The sequence below is a fragment of the Sapajus apella genome, unplaced genomic scaffold (genome assembly GCF_009761245.1).
Source record: "Sapajus apella isolate SASKATOON/1434 unplaced genomic scaffold, GSC_monkey_1.0 scaffold78, whole genome shotgun sequence".
In the NCBI taxonomy this organism is placed as follows: domain Eukaryota; kingdom Metazoa; phylum Chordata; class Mammalia; order Primates; family Cebidae; genus Sapajus; species Sapajus apella.
The window spans coordinates 2410110-2426374 of record NW_022437018.1 but is presented as its reverse complement, the minus strand read 5'-3'; the positions used below and the strand labels follow the sequence as shown (position 1 = coordinate 2426374).

At 37.9% G+C, this 16265-nt stretch overlaps 1 protein-coding gene across 15 annotated transcripts in view; it reads left to right on the top strand.

The window, feature by feature from the left end:
- The window catches only part of ANK3 (ankyrin 3), a 677335-nt gene that overhangs the window by 487964 nt on the left and 173106 nt on the right, over nt 1-16265 (top strand). For all 15 annotated transcript variants that reach the window (XM_032252635.1, XM_032252648.1, XM_032252646.1 and 12 more), the window contains 2 exons: nt 7900-7998; nt 14238-14435. In XM_032252635.1, coding sequence (XP_032108526.1) covers nt 7900-7998; nt 14238-14435 — 297 coding nt within the window. The remainder of the gene's footprint in view (nt 1-7899; nt 7999-14237; nt 14436-16265) is intronic.

Below are 16265 nucleotides of genomic sequence, written 5' to 3'. Positions count from 1 at the left end.
TTACAGATGTCAGCCACTCTGCCTGGCCAAAATGATATTTTATAGTAGGCTATTCAGTATCTACCAACTGGAAGGTCAAGAATTCTCTCATGTATTCATAGGAGAAATATTCAAAAAGTGGTGCATGATGGAAACAAATACAAACTATGATGGCATAATATGCAGAGGCCACGTATCCTGTTTTTACTCAAATGTGTGAGAGTTCTGGCATCAGGTTATGGTGGAATAGCTTGCATTGGACTAAGCCTTCTGCTGAGAAAAATCATCAGCTATGGACAAAACCAATCTGCTATAAGTTCCAAATTATTTATAATATATCATTCAGAGTACCCAGCATATAATTTAAAAATTAAACAAAATCAACTGAAAAATGTGACCTACAGTCAAAAGAAAAGTTAGATAATGGAAAAAAACCCACAGACTCAGTTATTGAAATTTGCTGAATTTAAAATAACTATGATAAATATGTTAAGCTATAGGAGAAACAAGTATAATGAGGGGAAAAGAGCCAGATGGAAATCCTATGATTGAAAGATACAATATCAGAAAAATTTTAAAAATCATTGGTTGGGACAAATAACAGATTGAATACAAAGGAAGAAAAAATTGGTAGACTTGAACACAGTCATAGAAATCATCCATACTAAAGCACAGAAAGAAAAAAGATTAAAAATCAAATACACTGCTACGCCAGTAACCTGTGGAGTAATAGCAAGTTGACTCAGTCTATTCAAAGTAGTCCAAGGGCAAAGGAGAAAGAGAATGGGGCATGAAATAAGTTTATATTTATTTCCAAATTTGATCATAAACTGCAGCCCTCGAATCAAGGAAACTTGGCATACCCGAAAGAGGATAAATGCAAAGAAAAGCACACAGAGTTATATCACACAGAAAATCAAAAAGTCAAAAATAAGAAAATTTAAGTAGCCAGAGAAAAAGACATATCATGAATGGGAAAAACAATGATAAGAATGTTATCTTTTTATCAGAAAGCTAGAGGTCAGAAAACAACGGACCATCTTTAAAGTGCTGAATAAAAAATATCTAGCAATAATGCCGGGCGCAGTGGCTCAAGCCTGTAATCCCAGCACTTTGGGAGGCCAAGGCGGGTGGATCACGAGGTCAAGAAATTGAGACCATCCTGGTCAACATGGTGAAACCCCGTCTCTACTAAAAATATAGAACATTAGCTGGGCATGGTGGCACGTGCCTGTAATCCCAGCTACTCAGGAGGTTGAGGCAGGAGAATTGCCTGAACCCAGGAGGCGGAGGTTGCAGTGAGCCGAGATCGCACCATTGCACTCCAGCCTGGGTAACAAGAGTGAAACTCCATCTCAAAAAAAAAAAGAAAAAAAAAATATCTAGCAATCTATATAGATTGATATAAATATGTAGCAAAATATATTTATATCTAGTAAAAGTTATATTTACATAATAACAGCAAAATAAAGACTGTTTCATATAAACAAAAGCTGGCAAAACTTGTTACCATCAGACCCATACTAACTAAAATACTAAAGAAATTTCTTCTATCTAAGGGAAATGATGCCAAATAGAAAATTGGACCTACATAAAGGAAAGAAGAGCTGAGAGTAGTAAATATGTGGATTACTTAAAATATTATTAATCTTAAGTTCTTTAAAAGTCAATTGTTGAAGCAAAAATATCGACCTATTGTGAGGTCTATAATATATAATAGTATGTAAAAATAAAATCTATAGTACAAAAGATAAAACTAATAGTGTAAATAGAATTATAATATTGCAGAATTCTCATTATACATAAGGTGTCATAATATTAAGTCAGTATATTATATATGTAATATTAATATTACTATATAATACTATTTATATAATGAATACTATATATCATATATACTATATCATATATTGTTATGCTATATTATACTATATTCTAATATATCGCATGTATAATACAGTATATTTGCATAATATATATAACATATATAATACTATATGTTAACACATATAGTATATGATATATTACAATGAATACTATATATATACACTATATCTTCTATATTATATATCACATACTATATACTCTGTATTATATGTAATATATAATATACAATGTATTATATTATTACATTATGGTAATTACAATGTTTAATATTATAGTAATATTCAGACTGTAGTAAATTAAAGATACACATTTTAATTTATAAAACAACTATCCCCCCAAAAAAAAATTTAGCTAAAATAAATCAGCAGGAGGTAGCCAATGATATATGTATTTCAATGTTTAGAATACTAAATAATTCTCGGCCGGGTGCAGTGGCTCACATCTGTAATCCCAGCCCTTTGGGAGGATGAGGCAAGTGGATCACAAGTTCAAGAGATCGAGACCATCCTGGCCAACATGGTGAAACCTTGTCTCTACTAAAAAGTATGAAAATTTGCTGGGCGTGGTGGCCCTTGCCTATATCCCAGCTACTCGGGAGACTGAGGCAGGAGAATTGCTTCATCCCAGAAGGTGGAGATTGCAGTGAGCCAAGATCGTGCCACTGCACTCCAGCCTGGCAACAGAGCGCGAGACTCTGTCTCGAAAAAAAAGGAGTACTAAATAATTCTCAACTCAAAGAGAGACAAGCAAGGGTGGAAAACTACAATACAGATAACATAAGGGTGTGTTCTATTCTCTAAACAAAGGCTGTAGATTTCCAAGTAGACAGAACACAAAAGGATTTTACCTTATTTTCATTTAAACACATAGGCGATATGGCAATAGAACAAGGAAGCTAATTAGCTATATATAAATGGCTGAAATGAACCTTAGATTTTAAAAAGAACACTGACCGCTTATGTTTTTTGAAGGGATTGCTTGGGATGGTAGACGGAAGCCAGTCCTTCAAAGGGAGGCAATCCTCAATGTAAATTCTAATTCCAACTGTTTACTCTCTGTACTTGCCATGTGACCTTGAGTAGGTACATGAATCCCATGGGGCAGTTTTCTCATCTATAAATGGAACTAGTAATGATCTTCTCATGGAATTACTGTAAAGATTAAATAAGATGACAATTATAATATGCCTGTAACATAGAGGACATTCAAAAAAATTTTATTTCACCTCTTAGGCTACCTCTATAACTGTCCAAAACACAAAAAATGAGGACACAGTCCAATTTTTTGGTGAAAATGCCAATATGAAAATAGCTTTGCTGGCCAGGTGTGGTGGCTCATGCCTGTAATCCTGGCACTTTGGGAGGCTGCCATGAGAGGATCGCTTGAGGGCCAGGAGTTGGAGACCAGCCTGGCCAACATGGTAAAACCCCGTCTCTGCAAAAAAATGTAAAAATAACTGGGAGTGGTGGGGCATACCTGTAATCTCAGCTACTTGGGAGGCTGATGCACAAGAGTTGCTTGAACTCAGGAGGCAGAGGGGGCAGTGAGCTGAGATTGTGCCATCACACTCCCTCCTGGGTGGCAGGGAGACTTTGTCTCAAAAAAAAAAAAAAAAAAAAAAAAAAAAAAAGGAAAGAAAGAAAAGAGCTTTGCTATTAGCCTGTAAGTGATGCCCTTTAGTTTGTCTTTCAGTACCATCATAGCTCTCTTCTCCTGAAGGACTATCTACATTTTCTTTCATTATTTTCAATGTTTAATTAAAGATTATATCTGGTTCTACATCCATGATCTATCTGCAGAGTTCTCTCTGCTTGAATTCATTTTGCTTCTCTAGAATGAGGGGTATTTATTTATGTATTATATTTTTGCTTATGAAAAAGAAAAGAGTATCCTAAAGGATACAAATCAAAATAAATGTCTCTTCTTGAGAATATTTCCCAAGTAATGAATTTGTGTCACTCCAGTATTCACTTTGAGCAAATTTGACCTGCTAAAGACACATTCTGGTTTCATATTCCTAGGTGTGATGACTTAATATCCTGCTTCATGCTTTTCAGAAAAATCAGACCTGAAAGTCTTTTGACCATCGTGTGTGCAAGGCTTTGCTCTTAGGCTAACATGAGAGCATTCTGTCCAGCCAGTAACGTGCAGTTCCTCTCCTCACTAATAAGATTACTGTCACTGAAATGAAATATGAGACCTGGACTAGCCAGTTTGCATTGCTTTAGAATTCTGCCCAAGGGAAACTTGTTCATTATGTGAGTGCTTTAAAAATCAAGGGAATTGGAAAATATTATTAACCCCATGCAATTTCATTTCCCTTCCATAATGTTACTATGGCAACTCAGCATCCCTTTCTTTCTCTCCTGTCCAACTGCATATGTTGCCTTTCTTGAGGCAGCCTCCCTCAATCCCCCAAAATTGTCTTTGTCTAGCATTTTTCAACTGGAGATCAACACTGTTCTTTGCAGTTGAAAAACTGCTTGTTGGTCTACAGCTCATTCTAAGTGACATTGTTCATTAATTGTAAATTTCTAGGGGTTGGAAGCAAGTCAGAATCCTTATTCTGCATCAAAAAAAAAAGCGTGGTTCTAATTTTAGGGAAAGGAATATGCCAGTTCTCTGCTACATTGCAAAGCACAATATCAACCATAGCTCTTTTATTAAGCTTATTAGTATTCTGAGTTAGAAAAAGAGAGTATCTTATTTAGAGCAAATTCTGAAAGCTAAGAGACTTAGTCACATTCTTAAATTGTATCCCAATTTACAAGTCATTTATTCGAGGGAGAATTTTACTTTTCTGGAAAAATAAGGTATTTCAATAGTGCTACTGAAGTAGGCAAAATGAGTCTACTGTTAAACAAAAAGGATGACAAAGAATGGAATTTTAAACAACTAGCTAGAATTTTTTTTTAACTATCCTGAAAACAGATTCATTCACTCACTCCATTCATTCATTTACTCAGTAATTTTTATTAGACAGCTTTTATGGACATAGTACTAAATTACTTCCTCTGTGAGATTCATTTATTCCTTAAGCCGGCAACCTTGTCCTCAGAGATAAACTAGTATTAAATAAAAAATTATTCGTGATATTTGTAAGAAAACAGTAAAGCTGACTTTATCCAAAGGGGGCTACTACAAAGGAATTTTGTAGTAGTAAAGAGAGATCTAATTCAACTCTGAATACAGCAAGGAAAGGTGGGAATTTATAGCCAAGGAATAAGGTGTGAGGTCAGTAAATAGAAAATTACTAATAGGAAATGTCAGGGATAGGAGCAGTTCTGGCTAAACTAACTAGAAAAGATTAGGTCAGGTTGATAAGAGAGGCTGGGTGAGAGATAAGGAATTTGATATAATAGTAAGGATGTGGGATTTTCATTAAACTGATCCAGTAGGAGTCTTGCTAAAATTGAACTAAGCAGCCACTAACATATGGCAGCCCAAAAGTCAGGGCCAAGGTGAGAAGAGAATTCAGAGAAGCTGTGTAGAGCTAAGTCAAGAAGAGCCTCTTTGTCACTAGAAATATTCATGTGTGCCCACAGGTAAAGAAAATGCTAGGTAAAAAGTTATAGGTTCCCCAAAAGAGGTATAGAAAATAAGACAGGAGTCCAGAAGGTAGAAAGATTGTGTTTAATTTGTGGAAAGACTTCAAAAAAATACTCTGCTATAAGACAGTAAGGATCCTGTAGGAAGTGGAAAGGAACTCTGAGGTACATGAAGTAGCGTGGGCAAGACAGTAAAACAAGACAGAGGCTGCCGTGAACCAAGGTCTCACCACTGCCCTCCACCCTGGACGATAAAGTGAGACTCCATCTCAAAAAAAAAAAAAAAGAAAGAAAGAGGGCAAAATCAACAAAAAATGTGTGTCTGTAAGAAGGAACAGTATACCTCAAAGGATTAAGGAGTTGATGGTTGAGACAGATTTTGCTCTTAGCCGAACACTTTACATTCAGTGTGTAGCATTTTGCTTTGTGGAAGGTGATTATCAAGGATGAATGAGTGGAGCTAAAATAGTTATTTTTCTGTGTGACCATACTTAGAAAATACTGATGAAAAGAGTCAAACCCTGGGATAATATTTGAATAGATTTATTCTGAGCCAAATATGCATAACTGGTGGCCTGTGATGCAGCCCTTAGGAGATCCTGAGAACAGGTGCCCAAGGTGGTTGGGGTACAGCTTGGTTTTATACATTTTAGGGAGACAAGAGACATCAATACATGCAAGTTGTACATTGCTTCCATCTGGAAAGGCAGGACAATAGAAGTGGAGGGGTTTCCAAGTCATCGTTTGATAAAGGTCTAATATCCAGAATCTACAAGGAACTTAAACAAATTTATAAGAAAAAAAAAAAAAAAAACATCAAAAAGTGGGCAAAGGATATGAACAGACAGTTCTCAAAAGAAGACATTTATTTGGCCAAAAAACATATGAAGAAAACTTCAACATCGCTGATCATCAGAGAAATGCAAATCAAAACCACGATGAGACATCATCTCACGCCAGGCAGAATGGCAATTATTAAAAAGGAAGGAAACAAGCCTGGTGAGGCTGTGGAGAAATAGGAACACTTTTCCACTGTTGGTGGGATGTAAATTATTTCAACCATTGTGGAAGACATTATGGTGATTCCTCAAGGATCTAGAACCAGAAATACCATTTGACCTAGCAATCCTATTACTGAGTGTATCCCCAAAGGAATATAAATCATTCTACTATAAAGACACAAGCACACGTATGTTTATTGTGGCACTGTTTTACAATAGCAAAGACATGAGACTAATCCAAATGCCCATCAATTACAGACTGGATAAAGAAAACGTAGTATACATGTATCATGAAGTACTATGCAGCCATAACAAAAAAATGAGATCATGTCCTTCACAGGGACATGGATGAAGCTGGAAGCCATCATTCTTAGCAAACTAACACAGGAACAGAAAACCAAATACCTCATAAGTGGGAGTTGAACAATGAGAACACGTGGACACAGAAAGGGGAACAACAAACACCAAGGCCTGTTGGGGGCTGGGGGGTGAGGGGAGGGAACTTAGAGGATGAGTCAATAGGTGCAGCAAACCACCACGGCACACATGTAACTAGGTAACAAACCTACATGATTTGTACATGTATCTTTTTTTTTTTTGGTAAGATTTTAAAGACAAAGATCATCAAGTAATTTTTCACATGGAATTTAGTTCAGAGAATTTATAACTCTCCTATAACGCTCTGTGCGAACAGGGTTTCTCAGCACTAATATCTGTAAAAGCAAACATCAGGGCTAATATTGATGCTGAACCCTGTCTCATTCTAGCCATAACTAATCTTCATTAACAGATACATAAGCTAGTCATAAAAAATCCATCTCATTAAAAGAGAAATTTTTGACACATTATTTTTGTGGAATGGTCACAAAACTTTTAATATGTTTTGCTGTTTCGATTGGTTGTATTCAAATAATTATAATGATAATAGGAGATTTATTTTTTATATTTAGAGACATGTTGTCAGGAAATATTTAAACTTTCGTAAATTTAAACTTATATAATTTCGTGGCAGAGAAATATGTGGTAATCAATAAAAAACCTTCAAGCATAAAATTACATTAAGATAAAATTATGTAGGGGAAATGGAATGGAAATAGAAACACAAGAGGAAAAAGAATCAATGTAGAATTTCTATTACAAATTTCTATTTAAAAGTTTATTCTTGTGTTTTTTTAATGGTGAGCATCAAATTACTTAGAGTACTTAGATTTTACTGGCTATTCAAAAGAGTAGTGGAACAGTTACATATTTAAATGTTAATATTCAAACTTGTGGGAAATTACATATTTTACAGCTACTTAAACTTATAGAAAAATGTAGTTTTCAACTTAAAAATAAGGAAGTATTTTATGAAATAAATGAGCAAATGTTTGAAGCCCTCTTGCCTACAGCATGTCAGGTGCCATGCTGAATCTTGAAGAAGTACACTGCACTTACAGAATTTATTGTCAAATTTAATTGGCAATGTTTCCTTTGTTCAACAGGATGGTCTGACACCATTGCACTGTGGAGCAAGGAGCGGCCATGAGCAGGTGGTAGAAATGTTGCTTGATCGAGCTGCCCCCATTCTTTCAAAAACCAAGGTAACTTCATTTCAGGTTTCTGGAATGGTGGTTATATGATGAAGCTTTTTGAATCACATAGAAAATGACATTTTCAATGTTGCAATCAGAGTAGCTATGTTCACCAAGACTTTAGAGAGCCTCAAAATAAGTTTGGGTTTGTTAAGATTTTATGTACAACGTGCTATACCATAAAGTCATGTGTGTGTGTGTGTGTGTGTGTGTGTGTGTGTGTGTGTGTGTGTGTGGGCGGGGGAGTTGTTTTGTTTCAGGAATGCTTACTGCTTGATTTTACTCCGTGAAATTTTCATAGCACAGGAATAATTGCTTGTCACGCTAAAAAAGACTAAAACTTCTACACTCTCTAAAGTATGGTGCTGGCTGTCTTTCTCTACCCCCTCAGTTTATTTCTTGAGCATTTACAGAATATTAAGGAGGTCAAGGATACCACCACTTAGCTGATGAAGACTGGAAACTTTGGCAAGATTGTACCTTGATTGGGCTTTGGGGAGTATTGACATATCTGTAAGGAACACATGTTGATTGCCTGAAAAAAAATAATGGCTGACTATCTTTTAGACTTTTTTTTTCATAGTAAAACCCCATTTATTTGACATCATTGGAAAAAGAGAATATTTGCAAATAAATTTTGAGACATATAAACCACCTCATTGTCACTACTATTTTTATTAATTAAACCAGTGATTTTTTAGAAATGATGTGAAGCTTTATTAAGAGCTTTAATCTCTAAACATTATCAAAGCAACAAGAGCACATATTATTTCTGTTTGCACTCTGCTGAGTGTTTCCTCAACAACATTAGGAAGACGGGAAAGGGTTAGATGGTCTGGACAATTCCATCACCCATTTAAAATGTAGGGGTTAGATTGGTGAGCTGTGTGTGGAGGGTGTTATCTAACAGAATTAAGCAGCCATGATGTTTTCATTATATATGATGACACCTTGGCCTTTTGAGCGTTTCTCATCTTGATGATTCTATTTGTCCTTTTCCCTTTACATATCCCATATCTATTTTATTCCCCCCTTCACTGCTGTCTTCTAAGCCACATTATCATCTCTCACTGAACCACTGTGGTAGCCTGCTATGGATCCCCCCTTCCCCTTCTTGCTCCTTTACAATTCAGCTCCCACTTTGCAGTCAGAGTGGCCATATAAACTGTCAACCAAATCATGTCAGCTCCTGCTTAAAAACCCTCCCATTCATCCCCATTGTTCTCTTTCAAATTGATTTTCACTTTCCCAAAGCTATAAGGACCAATGTTAAAAATCAGAGAGTTGCTCATCCTTTTTCTCCTATTCATCTCATTGCTTTGGATTTTTTTCTGAGAAATCTTCTTGATTTTTTTTTTGTCCAACCTTTTAATTTTCAAGAACATTTTCTTGTTCTCTGATAGCTTATTTTCTTAAAGTATCCTATTCTTATTTAATGGGTTCAATATTTTCTGTTACCTTTTTTAGAGCAGTTGAGATAACTTTTAGTTTTTCTGTTTCCCAAATGTCCCTAATTCCTCAGATTTCCTCTCTCTCTCTCTCTCTCTCTCTCTGTCTCTCTCTCTCTCTTTTTTTTTTTTTTTTTTTTTTTTTTTGGCTTTGCCTCTATCTTTTATATTGAAGGGTTCCGACACTGGCTGTACCTAACTGTGTCAGGCACAAACATGTGAATGGAAGCTCTAAAGAATGTAGGCAGTGCTGATCAGATGGCAGTGGTTAGGAGGGGCTCTTTAATGTCAGGATTTGATTCCTTTTACCTTGGGGCGGTACAGTTTTTTTGAGAGACATATCCACCAATCTTTGCAGTGCACACCTGTGTGAATACTTTCTGAGTAGGGGAAAGAAGCTGCCAGTCTTGTGCTTTATGCATACTTTAATCATAATAATGATAACTAATATTTACATGGTGATTACTGCTTATCAGGCTCTTTGTTCTTTACACGTATTAACTCATTTAATCCTCACAATTGCTCTATGAGCTACTGTTATTGCTGTTATTCCCTTTTCATAGAGGAAGAAACTGAAACCCAAAGACATAAAGTAGCTTTCTCAAAATCTCAGTTAGCACAGAACAAGGATTTGAACCCGTACAGTCTGACTCCAGAGACCACATCCTTAACACCTCCGTTCTCCTTCCTTTTTCTGTGACCACTTATTCTCGGTCCAGATCCTCATCACTGCGCTCTGTTCTGCCTGGGCCCTTGAGTCTGAGTCCTTCTTATTCACCTTCTCCAGACACTAAACTCTGGTGTTCTTCAGGCTAGGAGGAGGCAGTTATCTGACTATGCTGAGTTGGGAAGGGTCTGGAGAACTGAGGACTCCATACACAGTCTTTGAAAGAATCTTGCTTGCAGCCCCAAGTCTCATCTTATCTTCTGAGGTACTGCGTTTCCACATCCTCTACCTTTTTGGGAGTTGAGAGGCAAATCGGCTTGTCTTTTTATTCCCAGCAGCGTGCTGGAGCCTGGTTGTATCGGCTCGTGAGCTGATTGTGTTCATCTCCCAATTCCACATTCAGTAACATCATATGGACGGCTTGAAATTACTTATTGTGGGGGTATTTACAGCATGGAAATTGGCTCGTGCCACACACTGGGGCTTTTCCTTTTCCGGGAGTTGGATGTTAAACGTTTGTCAGCACAGCACTAATTATACTGCTTCACAGACACTTGAGTTTCAGCCTCTCTCTTCAGCTGGATGAATTACCTCTTTTTTTTCTTCTTCTTCTTTTTTTTTTTTTTTTTTTTTTTTTTTTTTGCCTGCCCCCTTGAATTACCTCTTTTCATATTCCAAAGTTTGGAGACAGCCCTCATCTGTTTTTGATTCCTTCCCCATTGTGTATGTGGGAATGGAAAAGGACATAACACATGTGCACCCTTCTGGATTTTACCCTTTAAATTCCATTACTGCTTTTTGGTGGAGTTTTGGGAGAGGAAGGATAAATATAGCTATTACATCTGCCGTGTTTGGTCAGAAGTCTCCTCTGCACTGAGGATAGCCTCCTTAACAGATTCTGACCACCTTTCTTCCTCATCTCCTCCGGTTTTGCTCCCTCCTCACCATCTTCCAGCTGACCAGCCTTCTTTTACTTCCTTGACTACACGTTTGTTCTCATTTCCTGATTGCTTGGTTTGTGTTCCCTCAGCTTCTTTCAGATCTCTGTGATCCCCTTACATTCTTCAACTCAAATGTCTTCCTCCTAGACAGGCGTTTTCTCACGATTTACCCCTCCCATCTTCACCACCCCCGGCCAGTGCCATCTGGCCATATTTTACTTCCTTTAGAGCTTTTAACACCATCTTGAAATTATCTGCTTGTTTACTTGCTTGCTGTCTGGTTCTCTTCAACAGAATAAAACAAGAATTTTTCCTTGTTCAGTGCAATACCCACAAGCACCTAATTTAGTGCCCAGCACACAGTAGGGCTTCAGTAAATATTTGTTGAATGACTATTAAGTGAATGAGTACATTCCTAGCCTTAAAGCCATCTGACCAGTTTGTAAAGGATTTCATCATCTGGGCACGGTGGCTCACGCTTGTAATCCCAGCACTTTAGGAGGCCGAGGCGGGCGGATCATGAGGTCAAGAGATCGAGACCATCCTGGCCAATGCAGTGAAACCCCATCTCTACTAAAATTACAAAAAAATTAGCTGGATGTGGTGGCACATGTCTGTGGTCCCAGCTACTCAGGAGGCTGAGGTGGAAGAATCGCTTGAACCTAGAAGGTAGAGGTTGCAGTGAGCCGAGATTGCACCACGGCACTCCAGCCTAGTAACAAAGCAAGACTCCCATCTCAAAAAAAAAGAAAAAGAAATTTCATCTTACTGAGCTAAGCAAGCCCATCACATTGGATCCATATTTTCAGGCACCATATGTAATACCACCTCTTTCCATAGGGCAGTTGATCTTCACTGTTTTCTTATCCTTCTTGACTAATCTTTAAGTTTCCCATCCATACAATCATTGTGTTTTTGCATTGCTAGAGAATTTTTTTTTATTGACACTGCCTCCCATTACTACTCTCCACTATTACTTGTTCTCTCAGATTTTGGGGATTTTTTTGTTTGCTTGTTTACTTCATGTTTTCTTCTAAGACTGTATCAAAACATAAAGCAGGCACCGGGCACAGTGGCTCACACCTGTAACCCCAGCACTTTGGGAGGCCAAGGCGGGTGGATCATGGTGGGGGGAGTTGGAGACCAGCCTGGCAAACATAGTGAAACCTCGTCTCTACTAAAAATACAGAAATTAGTCGGGTATGGTGGCATGCGCCTGTAGTCCCAGCCACTTGGGAGGTTGAGGCATGAGAATCACTTGAACCCGAGAGGTGGAGGTTGCAGTGAGCTGAGATCATGCCATTGCACTCTAGCCTGGGTGACAGAGTGAGACTCTGTCTCAAAAAAAAAAAAAAAAAAAAAAAAAAACCATAAAGCAAAAGAATGTCTGGGCAGGAATAAAGCAGTCCATATGCTCGTGGGTAGCAGTATCTCAAATGGGAAATGTTCCTACCTTTTCCTGCACCTTAATTTCTGTGCTTTAAAATATTTGAGGGAAATTTTTTAGGCAGAAATATATTGATGGACTAACAGTGTACAAGGCCTTTACATTGACCTAGATATTTGATGAGCTCTTTCTGTATATGCAAAGCTCTTTTCTGGGCAATGGAGAAATAATAATCATGTACCTCTTGCCTTCGAGGAACAGAAATAGTGGAAATGTATGTCACTGAGTGAATAATGCCATGAGAATGGTTAACAAGGAGCTTATATTACTTTTTCTTATCTTGAACTCTTTCTTTATGCCATTCGTTGATAAATTCAAAGCAAATAACTTGCCTCAGAGAATTCAGAAACCTCTGGTTCCTTGGAGCATATTGGACAGGTCATTATTGTCAAAGTTCATTGACGACAACTGTTTTAGAAACTGCATTTGCTGCCAAATTACTTTTCTCAAAAAACATTAAATTATATTACAATAATTAATAGAGCCCCTCTCAATAATTGAATACTCTGGGAATTTCCCAGGCTCCCCCACTTTGCCATGCCAGTTAAAGGAAAGGATTGATGTCTTCATATCTTGTTTTGCCTTCTTTAGGAAACATATTGAATGTCAATGTCATTCTAAACATTTTTAAGACCCTATTTATTTATTCTCTCTGCTCTTTAAATGAATTTTTCAACTCATTCCTACTGCACATGATTAACTGTGTTGTTAAACCCAGTTGATTTAAACTAACAAGGCAAGCATTAGCTAATGGTTTTGTCAATGCCTTGCCTTTCCTCATCATAGACACCTGGGGGCACCAGATTGATGGGAAAAGTTTTCCATTCCCCTCTGATGTGAGATGAAATGCATTACATTCAGACTTTTTTTTAAAAAGTCAAATCAATATAGTCTTCAATATCAGGTATTAGTAGTTTGTAAGGACAAAACTAATACCAGTCCAATGAATACCAATCTCCATTTTTTCTTTTAGTCTTAAATATTAAGAATTCCTATTCAGCCAAGTTACAGTGGCTCATACCTACAATCCCAGTGCTTTAGGAAGCCAAGGCAGGAGAATCGCTTCAGGCCAGGAGTTTAAGACCAGCTGGGCAACAAAGTGAAACCCCATCTCTTTTTATTTTTAAAATAAAAAGAAAAGTCAGCCAGGTACGGTGTCTCACACCTTTAATCCCAGCATTTTGGGAGCATAGGCAGGTGGATCGCCTGAGGTCAGGAATTCGAGACCAGCCTGACCAACATGGAGAAACCCATCTCTACTAAAAATACAAAATTAGTGGGGTGTGATGGTGCATGCCTGCTACTCGGGAGGCTGAGACAGGAGAATCTCAGCTATTGGAGAGGCTGAGGCAGGAGAATCACTTAAATCCGGGAGGCAGAGGTTTCAGTGAGCCGAGGCGGTGCCATTAGACTCCAGACTGGGCAACAAGAGCAAAACTCCACGTCAAAAAATAAATAAAAATAAAAGTAAAATTCCTGTTCATCTAAGTCATGACCCATGCTGCAATTCACACTACTGTTAGGAAAAGACATTATCCTTGACAATTTGTTACTGACTGGCATAAGCAGTGGAAGGACCAGTTTTAAAAATAGCTGTATTTCAAATAGTTGTCAAAAGCTTTTAAAAATAGAGGGTATTTTTATGTGAAGAACTGAAGTTTTTATCTGTTTATATTTGCACTTTATTTTGTGTTCTGCGCATTTCTGTTTAAAAGAATGAACGTTGATTTCTTTATGTGTTCCAGAATGGATTGTCTCCATTGCACATGGCCACACAAGGGGATCATTTAAACTGCGTCCAGCTTCTCCTCCAGCATAATGTACCCGTGGACGATGTCACCAATGACTACCTGACTGCCCTACACGTGGCTGCCCACTGTGGCCATTACAAGGTCGCCAAGGTTCTCTTGGATAAGAAAGCTAACCCCAATGCCAAAGCCTTGGTGAGTGGCTCAGCCAGCAAGTCCAAGCTCAGTGGTCCTGCTCACAACGTGCTGCCTCTGTGTGTGAAGGGATCGCTTTGAGGAGGTTAAAATGGAAGGTGCTAGTTACAGTGTACTTCTTGTCCATTTTTTCTAATATCCGTCAGGAAAATCTACAAAATTTTCTATTTCTGACATGAGAAAGGCTGATGGAGCCAAATTGTTAATGTTTTTATGGTTACATAAGTGTTTCCCGTATGAACTCAAAGGCTCTACAATTGTAAAAAGACTAAGGTGGCCAATGTCATCTCATTGTAGATGAACTTAAAGTTTATTCTGAAATCTGAAAATGAGGCAAAGTTATCAAAAAACTATTTTAAATATAAGAGGTCTGGGAATTTGTGAGCTAAAATTTTATATTATCTTAACCTTGTAAGTTAATGAAATATTACCTGTATCTCCTGTTTCCTTTTGCCAGTCAGAATTTGGTCCAGTTTAGAGGCTTAACTTTAAGATAATTTATTCTTTTCACCTTTAGCTATGGTATACTTTTGTTTTCTCAGCAAGATGGTGCTTGTTGTCTTTGCAAAAATAAATGGTCCCAACTTAGTAAGCTGTCTATTTCAGAATAAGTACCCATGTTTAGGAAAAAATAAGTCATCCAATTTTAGGGAAAACGTGGAATTACTAGCAATTTTGAGGTAGAGGTTGTCATCCAACTGACCCTTTAGGAAGGGTTTTTGCCCCTTTCCAAAGGGCGCGGTCATCCTGTCTGGATAGAGCCATACCACCTCTTGTACTCTGGGGGCTCTAATGTTCGGAGTGGGCGGAAAAGAATGACAAAAGAGAAACTCTTCAGACCCCAGACAGCTCCTTGCCACTATAATTCTAAAACCTTTTACCAGAGCAGCATTTCAAGATCTGTTGACCCACCCAGTCTATCAAATGTGTCTGGATTCTGAGAAGAGAGGAAAGGAAATTAGCAGTCATGACTCATTTTTCCATACAAGAAAAAATAAGTCCTAAAACAGGGTGTGGGCTCCTGCTCTCATTTTCCTCCGACTCTGAAGATTTCACAACATATGGAGGTTGTAGCCAGTCATCCTGGCTTGGACTGTGGCCAGATGGTCTGAGAAGCCTCGGTGACAGCACCTGTGGTGACTTTAACCGAGGCTTTTGCGGTAGACTCCAGTATTTTACAGTTCTTCACTCACAGCTGAAATACGTGCCACATTCTCAATCATCAGGCAGGACAACTTGGGAGGTCATTTATTAAAAAGCAGATTCCTGTATTAGATTAAATAGTAAACCAAATGATTCAAATAATGGGATATTTACATTTCTGCATCCTTGGAGTAAACACCTACTTGAAGCATAAAGCTAGAGAAGAAATGAAAACATTTTAGAGCCGGTCTTTTAGTTGTCCTAAAACACAGCAAAGAGGACAGAATAAACTGTGCTGAAGCTGAGCTGTGAGGACAGATGTTCCTGCCCAGACGTTTTCAGTCTGTATTTGAAATGAGGTAGACGAAGGACGTATTATTTTTATTTATTTTATTTTATTTTTTAGACAGAGTCTGACTCTGTCACCAGGCTGGAGTGCAGTGGCGCTATCTCGGCTCACTGCACCGTCAGCCTCCTGGGTTCAAGCGATTCTCTTGCCTCAGCCGCCCAAGTAGCTGGGACTACAGGTGTGCACCACCACACCCAGCTAAGTGTTGTGTTTTTAGTAGAGATGAGGTTTCACCATGTTGGCCAGGATGGTCTCAATCTCCTGACCTCATAATCCCAAAGTATTGGGATGCCAGGTGTGAGCCACCACACCTGGCCTTTTTTTTTTTTTTTTTTTTT